The sequence below is a fragment of the Bombus flavifrons genome, chromosome 14 (genome assembly GCF_040668555.2).
Source record: "Bombus flavifrons isolate JBK064 chromosome 14, iyBomFlav1_principal, whole genome shotgun sequence".
Classification (NCBI taxonomy): domain Eukaryota; kingdom Metazoa; phylum Arthropoda; class Insecta; order Hymenoptera; family Apidae; genus Bombus; species Bombus flavifrons.
The window spans coordinates 3440838-3456337 of NC_138455.1; the positions used below are offsets into that span (position 1 = coordinate 3440838).

Sequence of the window (15500 nt, forward strand, 5' to 3'; positions counted from 1 at the left end):
ACTCGTTACCGAGGGCACCGGAAACCGCTCTCCTTTTGCTGCCGCCATCGCTCGGCCTCCAAGCATTTCCACGCCTACCAGGAGCGATGCCCCCTGGCTATGTCAGCAGATAAAGAAAAAAGAACGAAAAAAGCAAGAACGAGAAGGAAAAGAAATAGAAGAGCCGATGGTGGAGAGCTTCGTCCTCATCCAACTACCGGATAACTTCTTATCTCGGTCGAAGAAACTCGAATTTTGTAGATTGAGGCAAAGACGAAGAGATCGAGAAAGAAAATTGCGTATAAAACATAATCTATTTAGCCAGAAACGATGGTCGCTTGTTTCTCTTTTTCGATTTAGGCTACTGATTCGCAGATGTTCTCCTCTCTTATGCTAGTCTGTATTCTCCCAAGGATTATTCGTTTTATGATAATTACATTTTGCGATATATCGTTCGTAACCATTTCGTTTAGCAAAGAATGAAGGTTATTCAAAGGTTTTAACTGGTTACGCAAGTATCCACGGTGAGAAATTAATGTGGCTTTAATGCTTTCATGCGAAGCTTAATACCACTATGGAACCGTGCTTTTCTTCGGAAGCCCGTAGGAAGGATTTATGATGCATCTCACCCCGTTAATTCTGTTAATCTTAGAATCTTCGTTGCACTTCAGTACACAATTTTGCAACTTGTTGCGAAAGTCAGCCAAGCCTTTTTGTTCCCCAGTACTTAACAGAGTTGCCAGTGCGTTTATCATTATTTCCTGTGAAAACTATCAAACTTGCGACTCTTGATATTAAAATTCTTTTTATATATTTAACATCGAATCGTTCGAGTGTTTAGCAAATTTTAATATCAACGTACCAGTAATACAAGTAACTCGTATGTATTCCATGATATCATATATGTATTTCACGGATACGATGATCCACTTCTTTAATTCTTCGATCCTCTGATATTATTTGTATATAAAAAAGGTAACACGCGAGATGTGAAAGAGAATTTTTTCACAGAGGTAACGAGACATAAACGTATCAATATCGTGTGACATTAAATTCACCGAAGACAAATCCGATATTGTTATCCAATACGAGGAGCACGCATATACGCGGTCGCTACGTTAAAACTCGGTTTCTGTGACAAATGCTTCTAGGTATTTAATAGAGTAATCGTGCCAGGGTAGTGTCTTCGTAACATATCCAGGTAGCCAGACCCGTTTGTTCCAATTAGCCACGCTGATGTTAAATAATGTCACGCCGCGCCGGGGAAACCGGTCGCACAACGTGCCGGCTACTCCCACTGCAGTTGTACGCTGGATGATCCCTATTTCGTTGTAAACTTCATCTCCAGTCCGTAGTCTCGCGTGGCTCACTACGAATCCCGTTTCTTCTTTAAATGGCCATCAGAAAATCGAAACGTTATTAGACTAGAACACGAAAATACATATCTGCCACGTATTCCTTTTTCTCGGAAATTTCAACGGCTTGAGAAATGAAAGTCCTTTTTAATTAAAGTGCTTATGACATGCTTTTCAATTAGACCCGTAGATTGAAAAAGTTTCTTTCCATCTGGGACTTTTGCACATCAATTCGTTCTCCGCTTGACCGAGATTTGATAATTTTCGTGCTACATAATACGAAAAACAGAAGATAAAGTCACTGTTCAGATTGAAGTTGCTTAAGTTCAAGCGACTCGGAGTTGTTGGAATAATTTCTATAATTTTCTAAAATAATGTTTCTAATTTCTCTGGACGCGAAAATGTTGAAAGCAACGTGAAACATTCTATTAATTATGCTCTTATTTTGAATTCTCTGCAGACGACTGTGATGTACAGTATGTAATATCGTAACAAGTTACATTTATGAGAATGGCACACAGAAAATTTAAACTAAACGAATTATATTTTCATCGTGAGTAAATTTAATTAAAGAAACAAGAATTTTAAATGAAGCCGTGATAAACAAAATTTAGATCTTGTATAATCTCTCTCTCTCTCTTTCTCTCTCTCTCTCTTTCTCTCTCTCTCTCTTTCTCTCTCTCTCTCTCTCTCTCTCCCTCCCCCCCCCCTTTGAGTTTAATTTGTAAACTTACAGATCATAATAGTGTGCAACCATAATTATTTGACAAACTTGGAAACATACCTCCATTTTTAATTAAGAAAGAATACTGTTCCTATGTGCAGTATTCTCTATACTAATAATTAATATGTCCAAAATTAATATGCGAATTTCTAGAATAGATGGCCGCATTAGCCTGTCAGCGGAAATTAGACAATATGGAGCCCAGCAGAAATTGCCGAGTTGAAAAAATGAAATTCTCCGACGAACAACTTTAATTCTTCATTAGCGAAACTTTTTATTATATTCGAAATATATTCCCAAAATGACCTTCTTAAATCATAAAATACCACGTATCTGCATATACTTTACAAACTTTCTAACCAAAACTTTCGCGAATTTTCCAGTGTCAGAGGCAAGCAGAGGTTTGAACACGTAAAACCTCTTCCAGATCCTGACGCTTTAAAATCACTCTTGCGCCCTACGACAAACATATTTCAACGACTTCCACAAATATACAGATGGATGTAAGAGCACGCTTGGGACAAGTTCTACTTGTCACCAAAAACCAAAGTACATAATAATACTATTACGACCAAGTTACAGCCATCTCGATCATTGAAATGGTTTCATAAGAATCTGATCGAAATTACGCAATCCCCTGCCATTTGAGGGTATAATACGGCTCACTGAAAATACGTGAAACGGCAATCCCGTGAACGAGGCTCTATCATTCCTCGCGGAAGCGCTGCTCTCGAAGAAAAACGAAATTGCCAAAATGAGAAGTTGGCGAAGGGGCGCGTGTTTCCAATTCTCCCATGTTACGCTTAAACTTCGACCGCTGTGCATAGTCGAACCGCGGTGTACGCGAACGCGAGCAAGTTATTATTTCTGTTATACGTATACCTCTGTCAGTGGGCACGCCGGCAGCGAACCTGGAATATCGATTCTCAACTGTCGAAGGTAGGCAATACGGCCAACTTCCGGCACGAGCCGGAAATGACTGTTCCACGCCTGCCAACCCAATTCCCCGTTCTCCGTTTTCTCGTACCCATAACAGCCGCAGCGAGCTGCGTAACTATAAAAGCCCGACGCTTTGCGTCCGCTTGTGAATGATTTCGAGAAACGCTTTGATAGTTGGATGCACCACCTTGGCATTTGTTCCAAAATACCGAATGGTAAGCATGTTTAACGATTGACGCTTGATACGCGCGTGCCTGTAATCGGCGGGAACGCGAATCCCACTTTTTAATGCCCCGTAACGCGTAATAGTTTCGGTTTAATGACAATTACCAAAAGTAAATACGCTGGAAACACGGTCGCGCTTCGCCACCTGTTTCAGCTTAGTTTCGGCATCGAGTAACGGAATGTTCGATGATTTGCATAACGTAATTATTTAGTGCGCGGCTCACCGTTTAATTTGGGTACGATGTTACAAACAAGTGATTTATGCTGCTTATCTTTGCGGTAATTATCCAACTTCTTTGCTTTGGTCATTTATTTATATACATTTTTCGTTTTGTTTTGGAAAATGTTATTAGGGATATTAAAAAATATTCTTTACGCAAACGTTTTGTATCGTTTGGAACTGTACGTATCGATTTGTCGATTATATTAATTTTAAAACATATGGGGAACGTTGTCGGTACGAAACAAATCGATAGATTGGTTCGTAAAGATTTTCAAATTGAGATGAATTACGATCATCGTACTTGTTTGCGTAAAGTAGAGCTGTTTAGATGGAAGTAATGATCGATTCATAGGTTGAATATTCGTAAAACGTGTTTATTGGAAAAACGCGCAAAAACTAAAGTAGCTTTGTTAGTGGAACGGAATTACAAACGAGCATTTCAACTTCAGAACGTTATAAAAGCATACATTTGTTGTTTTCGTGAATTTAACGATGCGAAATAGCGTTTCTTTGATTCATATTTGAAAGGCAGTTTTATAAATCTCTGTCACAGTACCGTAGCCATACATCATATGCATATAGCGTACGACAATCTTTCAATCGTGACAAGATCTACTTCGCAAAAGTTTGATTGAGGGTATTCCTTTCGTACGCTCTGTAAAAATGTTGCCCGACGATGTTTCCGCTTTACCGTTTCCATATTTTAACCGATAACTAAACTATTTGATAGGCCAAGTACATATTACTCCTTTCTTTTTACCTTTCGATTTCACAACATGAATGTGGACACTGATTTTTGGACGTTTCACGAGGATCCGATTTCGCACCCGTTTCTAGACTTTACATCAAACACATGAACCGTAAATAACGATTGGATGAACATGAAGGGGTTTACGCAAAATTTACTGACTGACAATTAACCGAATTTCACAAATGTTTGGATGTTAAAATTAATCCGTTTTGAATAATAAGTTTTTAAGCGCCAAATAAAAATATTGAAACTAGCTAATTGCTAGAGAAGTACATTGACTCGCTTTGTCTAAATATACATTTTACTGCTTTATCTCAGAGAAAAAGTCTTTCATCCTTATACTATACGTCCCACTTATTAAAAAGAAAACTCGTTGCATGACATACATTTTGAAACGAACGCAATCGGAAACATCCCTCGATCATCTGCAGATGATATTAAAATAGAGACATATCTCGCGTTCTATTTACGTGAAGCTATTGCAAGCCTGTCATTGCAGTAAGATTTGCCATAGAGAGATATCGATCGCGATAAATCAAATCGTATAAAACAGAACCATTGCGTTGTGACGAACGACTGGTCTAATAACGCGACATCGAAGTAAAGTGTGCGAAACTCACAAGTCACGGGTTATCACTCTTTGCCATACGGTTCGTTTCAATTAAATCTAACATTGTGAGGGAAACGTGAAAGATAGTACGACGACGAGAAGAAAAATGATTTACTAGTCCAAGTTTTATAAATTACATTCATGCGCTGCTTCCCCTTTTCACTTTGAATTCGTCTAACTTTTCCCTCGCGACTTCCTTTGAACATTTCCATTTTTTACGTAGTTAGATGACCAAAAGATAATTATGTTTTTAATTCTCCTATTTACTGCCTCCTTTTCAATCCATAGATCGATACTAGTCCAGCGAATACATCGTCACACGCATAAATTTTAGTTTAAAAGACGAAAATTAAGATTCGATAGATCAAATTATCGAGTTTTCCCTCCGAGAAGTTAAATTTCTGTTTGACACCATCGTCTTTAAATCTGATTCAATGGTGAAATAATAATATTTGGCCAATACAGCAGTAGAGGAGATGATTGAATACACAGTCCACGTCGAATTTCGATATTTCTGCAATTGAATTTAATTGCTTTATATTATGATGGAAATAATACCTTATTTAACGAAAGTATTAATGAACGTCTATCCAGAAAAATCACGTTTCCCTCCCGAAGACTTCCACGATTCCGAGTGCGCAGCCCAAGTATTAATTTATTGCGTCACTTCTCTTGTTATCAAAAATAAATAAAATTCAAAGCGGAAAGGAAATTATTGAAAAAAAGAAAAGAAGAAATAACCCATATAGAGAAGAATGAATGGTCGGGTAATATTAGTAAATGTAAATCGTACGATTCGCATGACAGAACAGCAAGTTTGTCGGAAATTGAAAACAACCGTGTATAATTGCTCCGAGGTTTCAACGATGAGGAAGCGTCTAATTCGCGAATTTTCTACACAACGTGCCAGGTAATAAAGAGAAAAAACGGAAAGCTACAATGCGATGTAACGTTATTAACGACCACCTGTGTTCTGGCGACAATGGAATATAAAACACGAGAGCCATAAAGCTAGAAACCGGAGAAACGAAACACTCGCGCTGGAACTTCCAACTAAACGCGTAACTAAAAAACAGGCGACGAATTTATTTTGGTACTTTTTCGATATGGTCAAAATAGGCTACAGAGGCTTGCGCGTATCGCAGATACGAATCCAGGCCAGGATACGAATCACTTTCTTTTGTTTTCTAGGCTCCCGCATGGAATACGAATGCTCGAGTATCGACTATTTTCCAAACGAGGAATACAGCCCAGATCCCAGCGATTCAACGATGGCAATACCATGTGAGTACCAATGAGACGCGGATCGAGTATATGGGACGTGTGCCTTTGAAGGGGGTTGATTAGGTGTCCTCTGTCCGGCACTGAACTCGAGTGTGACACGCTCCGTAAAATATTCGGCGGGAAAATGCTTTCAACCGGGAGGATGTTCCATCCATGATAAACTGGATCCGACAATTTGTCCATCCCGATTTTCACCCGTCCTTCGGAACCTCGTTCTTCTTCTTCCATCGTTCGCTGAACCGTGAGAAAGAACAATACGAAATTTCAGAACATTCTTCCTTTTTTTCAACGTTTATTCATACATTAATTATTTTTTACGGGATTTTTCACTGTAATTGAAATAATTTTTATTATTTTATCGTTATAAAGCACTGGTGATTGTTGGTATTTTATGCATAGAATTTATGATTTTTTACGGGGATTGTATTACAAACATTCGTTGTTTCTTTCCCTGACAGGAATGCTTTTATAACCTCGAAATACGTATTGAGTTTTGTATGGTGAAATATGGCAGTGAAAAATAGAAGGGAAAAGTAGCGAGGAAAAATAACAGCAAGCTGAATCACGCCTTGATTCTCAGGCTAATTATTTCTACCGTAATAAGTTTCAATTTTATTCTGAAATCCTTTATTCGTTGAACAAAGCGAAATATATTCCTACAAATCTCATCGGTATCCTCGTATCTACGCGTAATGATCAAAGGATAGTTGAATGAAGGGAAGAAAAATTTCGGCAAGGAACTTTACCCATTCGTCGAGCCCGTCATACTCATATTTTTTACCTAGATGCAGTTACCAAGTCGGCAATGTTCTTCTTCGCTGCAACATCGCTGCTGGTGGTAGCCGAAGTTTGTTACTTCACGGCTCACGTTACTCACCCGAGACACAGACTTTGCGTCTTTGTCGCCGGCGTAGTCTTCATAGTTTCCGGTGAGTAATAAAGTACACCAAGCTTATATTGCACCTAATACTTCGCGCACACTAACTTTCTGAAAAAGGGTTATGAATACAGAAAGCAGAAAAACAAGCGGTAACTTGTTGGTTCGTATAATGTTCAAAATAAAAAAATACACAGTGTATCTTGTAGAAAAACAAGCCAATCGAAAGATGGTAACTATTGTATGAAATTAAACTTCGTTGTGTTATAATAGAACTACCAATTTTTAAGATAAAAAAGAGGAGATCGTAAAATAAATTTCAATGAACTTCGTGAACCTAGTATTATCTTTTTGCTCATTTAAATAACATCGTTATAAGATTTTATTCGAGTTAGAAGAAATTTCGAAACTATTGTTTAAAAAAAGATCTTGCAGAAGATGGATAAAAAAACCTAAAAAATTATTGAACTACCAAAGGATTAGAACATAAAGAAAGCGTCTTTCTGGAGCAATTCCGCTTTGAAAAACGCGCACTGCGTTGTAGAATCGTTTTGCCGAGTGCAAATACAGAAAATTCCACCTCGCTTTTCAAATATTACGCGTTCGATGTACACAGGCTCACCAAAGTATTCGAACAGTTGTAGATAGCTTTTTTGAATATATCACGTGTGTTATACGAGACATTTTGAAATTTCATTAGCACCGTTACAAAACTCGGCTATATTGCACCGTTCTCGAAGACGAGTTTATGTACGGATCAGTAGGTTAAATCTACATGTAATGTCCACCTTCGTAAATGTACCACGCACGAAGATGGATTAAAGTTTAAATAATCGCGTTACCTAAGCTGTTCAGAGCCCGTGAAATTGTCGCCAGAACTGCTGCAAAGAGATAACGTTCAAGTTATTAAATCGGTTTCCCTTTCAGGTTTGTTAATGCTGGTAGGAATGGTGATGTACATATCTGTGTTCAAAGCTGAAGTTGGTAGCAAACTTAGACCAAGGTCGTCGTTTCAGGTCAGTCAAATATCCAAAACTCGTTTGATGTTCACATCCCCAAATAAAGAAAAGAGAAAAGGAAAGGCCATATTATTTTCAATCGATATTAATCTCAATATATTTAATCTCAAGTTTCAGTCTGCTGGGAATTTTTTACATTTTACAAATTTCCGAAAAAATAAAAGTTTGTGTCTCATTTGAAACGTAGAAATCTCGAATAAAAATTTCCAATGGGGGAATTTTAGTTGAAATCATAGCCTAACCGTGGAATATCATACGGAACGATGAAATTCTCGGTCTCATATTTCCTTCGGTGCCATTAGATGACTTCTTATCTGTATCATTGCCCGTGTGAATGAATATCTTGGACGCAATCTTGCGATTTCAGGGACCACCCTTCACCTACAGGTACGGATTCTCATTTTTGCTGTACGTGAGTGGCTTCATCACGACCGAGGTCGCTGGCACTTACGCCATTTTCTTGTATATTTCTTGGCACCAGAAAGAACTGCTACGGAGAGATTCCAGGCGAAAAAATTACGGGGTTGGTAGTATTAGCTTCGTTTCTACGACTTCGTAAGATCGGGCTGTGCTCGCGTTCGGAAACTTGGACCGAATTAACATCCGCTTAAAAGTTTTCGTGATACGAATCGCAGTCGTTAGTCTTCATTTGGCAGAATATCAAAATATCGAAACTATTTGCCTGGTCCATCAACAACCAAGTGGTGAAATAATACAAGCGTATCGCTTTCCACTCAAATTAGAATTTCTTTAAAATTTTGCAATTTTAATATAATTCTAATGCACATTCGTCGATTGGACGTGATAAATTTTCTACAAATTCTTGAAAGTCTTTATCACTTATACCGCAAACTTTGCGCCTCTCACTTTGATAACTCGCAATCAACGTGCTCTTTTCTTGGTTCGCGCGTGTGCTCGGAATTCTTGAAACTTTCAAGGTGTATAAGTTATTCTTCTAAAAAATTCAGCTACAATCTTGTGCTTTCAACGATAAAATAAAACTCGCGCAAATAAACTTCCGACCCAGCTGAATACGGATAGTTGAGTCTCTTGAATGCCAACTAAAAATTTGAACGTGAAGCTTATATTTTGAAGCTTATATTTTCTACGGTGAAATTTAGATGATATTTTCCAAATGTAATTAATAACTGTTTAAATATTAACGGATAATTGTAAGGCTGGGTTTTACTAAAACGTAATTCACAAAGATATATTCTGTCCAAGTTAAATTACTCGTTTAATATCTATATAATAGAGTACGAAATGTTCTGCATAAACCCCCATCTGCACGCAATTTAATAAGTGCTCGTGCAAAATTTTACTCAAGAACGTTGCTCGCGTGAATTACACTTCGGGACGAGTTTAATTTAAATTTAACGAACGTTGTGCTACTTTGAGACAATATTATGAGTACCAACAATGGTACATTAATATGATTACAAAGCGAATAATGTCGGAAGAAAAAAGTATATAAATTTTCTGAAAAATGTGCGAATATTTCTGCATGCTTTTCACCATTGCATGATTAAATCTTCCATCCTGCTGTCAATTAACCAACTCGGCGCGAATTCAGCGACTTATTTTAACTGAATTACGATCCGGCAGACTAGGAGTTAAATTACATTTAACTAGTAAATAGACACCTGAATGAAAACGAAGCGAAACGCGAGGCAGAGGCAAGTGTTAGCTCTCGGCCTCCAAGTACCTGGGATCTCATTCGCGCAATGCTATCGCACTCAGGAAACAAGTGACACTCTTGACTTCGCGTCCCCAGGTAGTTTCCACCGCATAGAGTAAAGATTAAAAGCATTGGTTCTCTTGTATAGTACTGCTTTGAAATTTTCCCTGCGAGGATGCTCGACAAGATACGTGAAACATACATAAAACCTGCCAAATTGAATTGAAAATAGAGCAAGATGATAAAAGGCAATAAAGGGTTATAATTAAAGCAATATGATGAAAATAAAAGAAGTTCATATATATACATAATATAATCACGTTTCAATCTCAATAAGTCTGTGTATCAATTTTGTCAAAAATTTCAACATGTTTAGTCAAAGAACGGGAATCGAAGTCCCAAATATCGACGAATTTGGTATCTTTAGTGCTAAGTATCGCATCGAATATTAACGCGTGGCGCAAAAAGCAATCAGTTAAACACGACACAGTTGTACAAAACATACCTGTTGCGGTATCTGTGAGTCTAGTATACTATAGCGGTAACATAAGCTAGCACAGTTAAAGCTTTACAACTAACTTAAACCTACGACCCGATAGAATGAGATACCCTCGAAAGTCATTTCAGAGATTAGAACGCATACTCGTAGAACTTTATTAAGCCATTTTAATCCAGGTAGAGTTCCCCACTTGCACGTGCTTCGAGATGCAGATATTAAAGGTAAACATACCTCATAAGAGAGGGAAAGAGGGAGGTGTTCTTTAGATTCACCATTGGATTAAAAATACTTTCAATCGATTTATTTTCATTCCTCGTAATAGATCAATTTTTTTAATCGGATAAAAGGAACAGACGCGCGACGAAATAAGTGTCAGGACAAATAATAAAAGAAGGAACGAGCGAAAAGGGAACAAGATAAACACCGGCAGTGCGTCGAAAAGCAGGAAGAAGAAACACAATAGAGAAAGGAAAAGAACAATTCGCGACCTATAGTGATCCGTGTGGCCTCTGTTAACATCGAGCTGGATTCATCCCCTTTATGTCAGTGGAAATGCAATACTTCCATGTAGTAAAACCGACGCAAGTGGAATAGGTCAGTCATACATCGACCATCAACCTTGTCCCTTCCACATATCTCTACGTATGTATTATACGTGTATCTACACCTATATCATTTTATTTCTCCTTGTAAATTTTTGCAGTTACATTTATTTTACTTCCTCGCTTTCGTCCATCGTAATTTCTCTGAATAATCGTATCTTCGATCTTTTTCCTCCTCCAAAATTCAAGCTACAAAAGATTCTCACGTATTTTCTACAGAAACACAGCGAGAAATATTTGAATCGAAGGGACTGAATATTCTTTCCTAAACTTCGCCCGATACAATTACGCAGATTGGGGTTTAATGTATCTTTTATGCGTTTGACCTAATTCCCAGCTAAAGCAATCAACCTTAACGCTTCCGGTATTAAACGAATAACCTTATATGCAGAATCGTTCGTATACGCGTTGAACTCAGTTTCCTCTTTATTTAACTCTTGTTTTAACGTGTTTTACTCAAACATAATAAGAAATAATTGTCATTACGCGGAACAGAAATCCGTTTGTTTGTTCATAACGTCTCTTTTCAGGGCGTGTATCACTTGGACAATCACCACGTGCATCATGCAAATCACGCGACTATAGGCCACAGTGGTTTCCTCTGCGAGAGGCATCAGAAGAGATACTTCTTCGGCAGGGATTCGGTAGATCATGTTGACTTCGACGAGTTCTTACCGCCGCCTCCGAATTTGGAATATCACGACCATTTTTCCAGGCAATTTCCTAGGGACCTCACCACACAGACGGTAAAAAAGAAAACGAGAAAATGGAATACAAAAATGTTTAATTAGACGGAATATTTTCATTTTAACGTTAATTTCTTTTTCACGTTTCCTCTACAAAATATAACATTTAAATAAAGTTGAAATAAAAGGCAGACTGAAAATGTAATTGAAAGAAATATTGCGATTAAAATAAAAATATTACGCATTAACCGTAAATATTACATTTCCCAGACGAATTTCATACTTCGTAGCTTTCGAATTTCATAAATCTTTAATACTTTAGAATTCGATAAATTAATTAATCGCAGGTCAGTACGACAGCCGATGTCCTGCAGGAAGAGGAAGAAGAATACAGTCCTAGTGTTCAACACGAATTCGTGACGTTTGATCTTGACGAACCTCTACCTCCCCCACCACCAGTTAGGGGTGGTGAATGGACCTTCGACACATTGAGAAAAACGACTCCCGTCTGATATACCGTCAGGTATATTTATTCGTCTCTCTTTTTGCCTTCTCCTATCATATTTGTTATACTATTTCTCTTTTATCGAGCATTTAATTATATCGTTATATCAGTTTCCGCAACTCGTATCGAGTAACATGCCCATGATTCATAAAATTCCTCATATAAAAAGTCATGTAACGTTTGGTTAAATTGGCAATTAGTATTTTATACTACATTCGAAACATTTGATTCAAGGAAATGTAATTGACTGTATCTTAAATTTATTTTGAAATTTAAGGTATTGTTAATTTCGTTTCTAATTATGAAGTTTCTATAGGACTAAATTTATTTGAAATTTGTTTCAAATATATGCATGCACGTTAAAATTGCTATTTAAAATCGATGTAAATTTCTTTGGTATTCGAAGACCGTCTAGAGAGAAGACAGAGGAAAAAGGATTCTCTTACGTTAAAAGAAAGGGTAGAAACTTTACAACAGAATATATAACGCAAAATTCATCACAGATAAAATCACGAATACGGTCCGAAATGAAAGTGGTCGTGTCATGAAATCAAACGAACGGTTTGTGATTTTATAGATACGCGAGACTGGTGCAAAGCGTTGAAAGCGACGAGGAGGACGAAGCGGAAACCGAGGAAGACCACGACATAGCTGGCGATTAAACAAATCGACTCGCTTTTTAATGAGATACCTGATACCTTACAACCGAGGATCGGATAGCTTTCATCGTTCAAACTCCAGCAGAAAGCCACACAAAAGCAGACACTGAAGCAACGAGACTTGGGGGTCGATGGATTATCAAATTTCGGAATTAATAACTCGCCGAACTCCTGTTTTACACAACGTAACTCTGTAGCTCAAGATCGTGATCAGGGGAAAAAGTGAAGGGGGGAAAAACATGAAGTACATAATCCACGAGTAAGGATCAAGTGAAACAGTAACTATTAATTAACATGTTCGATTTCTCAATTTATTTTATTGTGTATTTTTCTATTTCATATTCTTTTTTTTCTCTATTGAGAAGAACACGAAGAACACTTAAAGATGATAAATAGTGACTCGGTGAATGTGAAACTTAAACTATGGACTAAGATTGGAGAAAAAGAATCGAGAACAAAATCTCGATCCTTCTTTTAATAATTTTAATCAGCTAAAACGACTGCCAGCCTTGATCTTCCATTATTAATCGCATATGAGATGAATATGATAGCTTCGTTGAAACGAACCGTCCCATCATCGTTGAAAGAAAAATAAAAATTCCAGAATACGGGAAAGAGCTTAATAATTATTAATTTAATGATCGTTAAATTTCTATTCGTATGGAAGTCGTTGATGATAATATGTTTATGTGATGTGTAGAATTTTTAGCAGGTAAATATTACATAGAAATATTGTGTAATACTCTCGAATTCGTAAAAAAGAAACATTCATCGTTTTATATTCTGACTGTTAATGGGATTGTCATTTTCTAGTCGTTAGGATTGTTTGTATTCCTTCCTCAGATAGAATTTTTATGGAAAGGAATTAAGCAAAAGTTTCCTAAAAGACTGTTACATACATCTACCATAATGGAAAGCAATCGAAACTGTAAATCGATTAAATCTATAGTTACATAAGCATTAGTGTGTTTACAGTAATGGAATATCCAAGGTTTTACTTTTAATACTGTGGGGACCAAAAACAACAGTTGTTTTTCCTAATTATAATCATTTTCTTATCCTGTTTTTAATACAATTAAACGATTCTTACGAATTACTTAAACTTAAAATTTCAAACTGGAAAACAAGGTCTTCGTGGTGTTAAAATTAAAATGAATATAAAGTCATACCAAAGACTGCAATGCCAATGAAAATATTAATCGATTAAATTGAGAAGAGGAATTATTGGAAATGAAATAAGTATTATAACCATGATAGATTATACTCGTGAAGGAATTTTCCCAGATGGAAAACAAGGAATTGCAACCATGAATTTCAGAAATTGATACAGACAACGACGGTGATTCATTGTTTGTATCACAAACTTGTTAAAAAGCCCACCTAACTAAGGAAAATGTGCTGTACAGAACATATAATATTGTTGCAACATTAATACGTCTGAAAATTTTTAACACAATTAAATAGTTAATAACTTTTTATACAGTAGTCAATTTTCCACCAAAATTTGTATGCAGACTCATCAATTAAACAAAGATGAAAGTTATTAAGATTACCTATTAATAATTAGTCAATCAAAACAGATAAGACAACAAATTAAATTAAAGGTCTGATGAAATGATACACATAAATCTTAAACTGTATGACCTTTTTCTAATTTTGTATTCATCACATTGAAGATCATTGTAAAACATTGGCAAATAACTTCTTTAGCAATAACCGTCTTTCATAATTTATGAAAATTTTCCTGTTCCTAAATTTTTAAATAAGTTTTTATACATGTACAACTTTCCAGTCGCATAAAAATACACATCTTATAGACTGCTCATATAAACATGAAACAAAACTTTTTTATATAACATACCCAACTTAAACATACAGAAGTAATTCATCAGCAAATTTAATTGGTGAGTAAGATTCAGTGAAAAAGATATTAACCTATAATTTTTTATAATACCAATAAAATAATATGTTCCTTTTATGTGATTGGTTCACACGCTAATACCGTTACTATATAAAGACTTCAATAATTTTCTTTAATTCTACACAAACTACTTGTAAATAAGCCCAGATACTTGCAATGCAATATATGATATAAAATGTATTGCAAATGAGAATTCATTTTGTATTGTACATTTGTAACGCTCAGAATCAAATCATTATATATCAATCTCTAAAGGACTTTTTGGTAGTCTTTAAGTAAAATAAACCAAAAGAGGGCAACTGTCATCTGATAAATTGAGAAAAGAAGCGATTGATCTTATTATATATGACATTTGCCCTGAAAAGAAAGAGAAGAAAACTGTTTCTTGAAATGTTGCCATTGTTTATAGAATAATCCATGTTCACTAGCATGTAATAGAAGTTTATTGTTTATGTATTGGATTATGATAAGCTTGTCCAAACTTTACAATTTGTACAATAAAGTTTCTTCAAATTTAATATTCAAATATTCAACTAAATGCATATCCCATAACATACAAATCATTTAGGATAATTAATAAGAATTCGATGTAATTTTCAAGTAAGCTTTGAAATATAACTTGTTAAATTATAGCATATAAAAGGTATCATTCCATAAAGATTTCAATTTGACTTAACAAAAAATAAATTTATATTAATTTCAAGAAAAGTACATCAGAATTCTTTTTATCAATGTACAAACCAATTAACCAATCAATCAGTAAGAAAAAAAATTTACATACACAATTCTTGTCTTGTAAACTCCAAATTGTCCAACGATATAAGGAAGCAACAAAATCACTCCGCGCAAATCGTATCTACATTCTGCACTTTAACTTCACTACTTAAACAAATTATACGTCGAAATTTCATTATAAAACCATATATTACCGTTGATAAAGTATAAATTGTACTTAAATATCCAA

At 36.0% G+C, this 15500-nt stretch overlaps 1 protein-coding gene across 2 annotated transcripts in view; it reads left to right on the forward strand.

The window, feature by feature from the left end:
* Positions 1–15012, forward strand: part of Stg-1 (stargazin related protein STG-1) — a 38797-nt gene extending 23785 nt beyond the window's left edge. For both annotated transcript variants that reach the window (XM_069126977.1, XM_069126978.1), the window contains exons 3-9: positions 5998–6090; positions 6876–7019; positions 7895–7983; positions 8354–8509; positions 11296–11511; positions 11799–11974; positions 12534–15012. In XM_069126977.1, the coding sequence (XP_068983078.1) occupies positions 5998–6090; positions 6876–7019; positions 7895–7983; positions 8354–8509; positions 11296–11511; positions 11799–11963 (863 nt within the window). In that variant the 3' untranslated portion in view covers positions 11964–11974; positions 12534–15012. The remainder of the gene's footprint in view (positions 1–5997; positions 6091–6875; positions 7020–7894; positions 7984–8353; positions 8510–11295; positions 11512–11798; positions 11975–12533) is intronic.
* Positions 15013–15500: the final 488 nt, after the last annotated feature.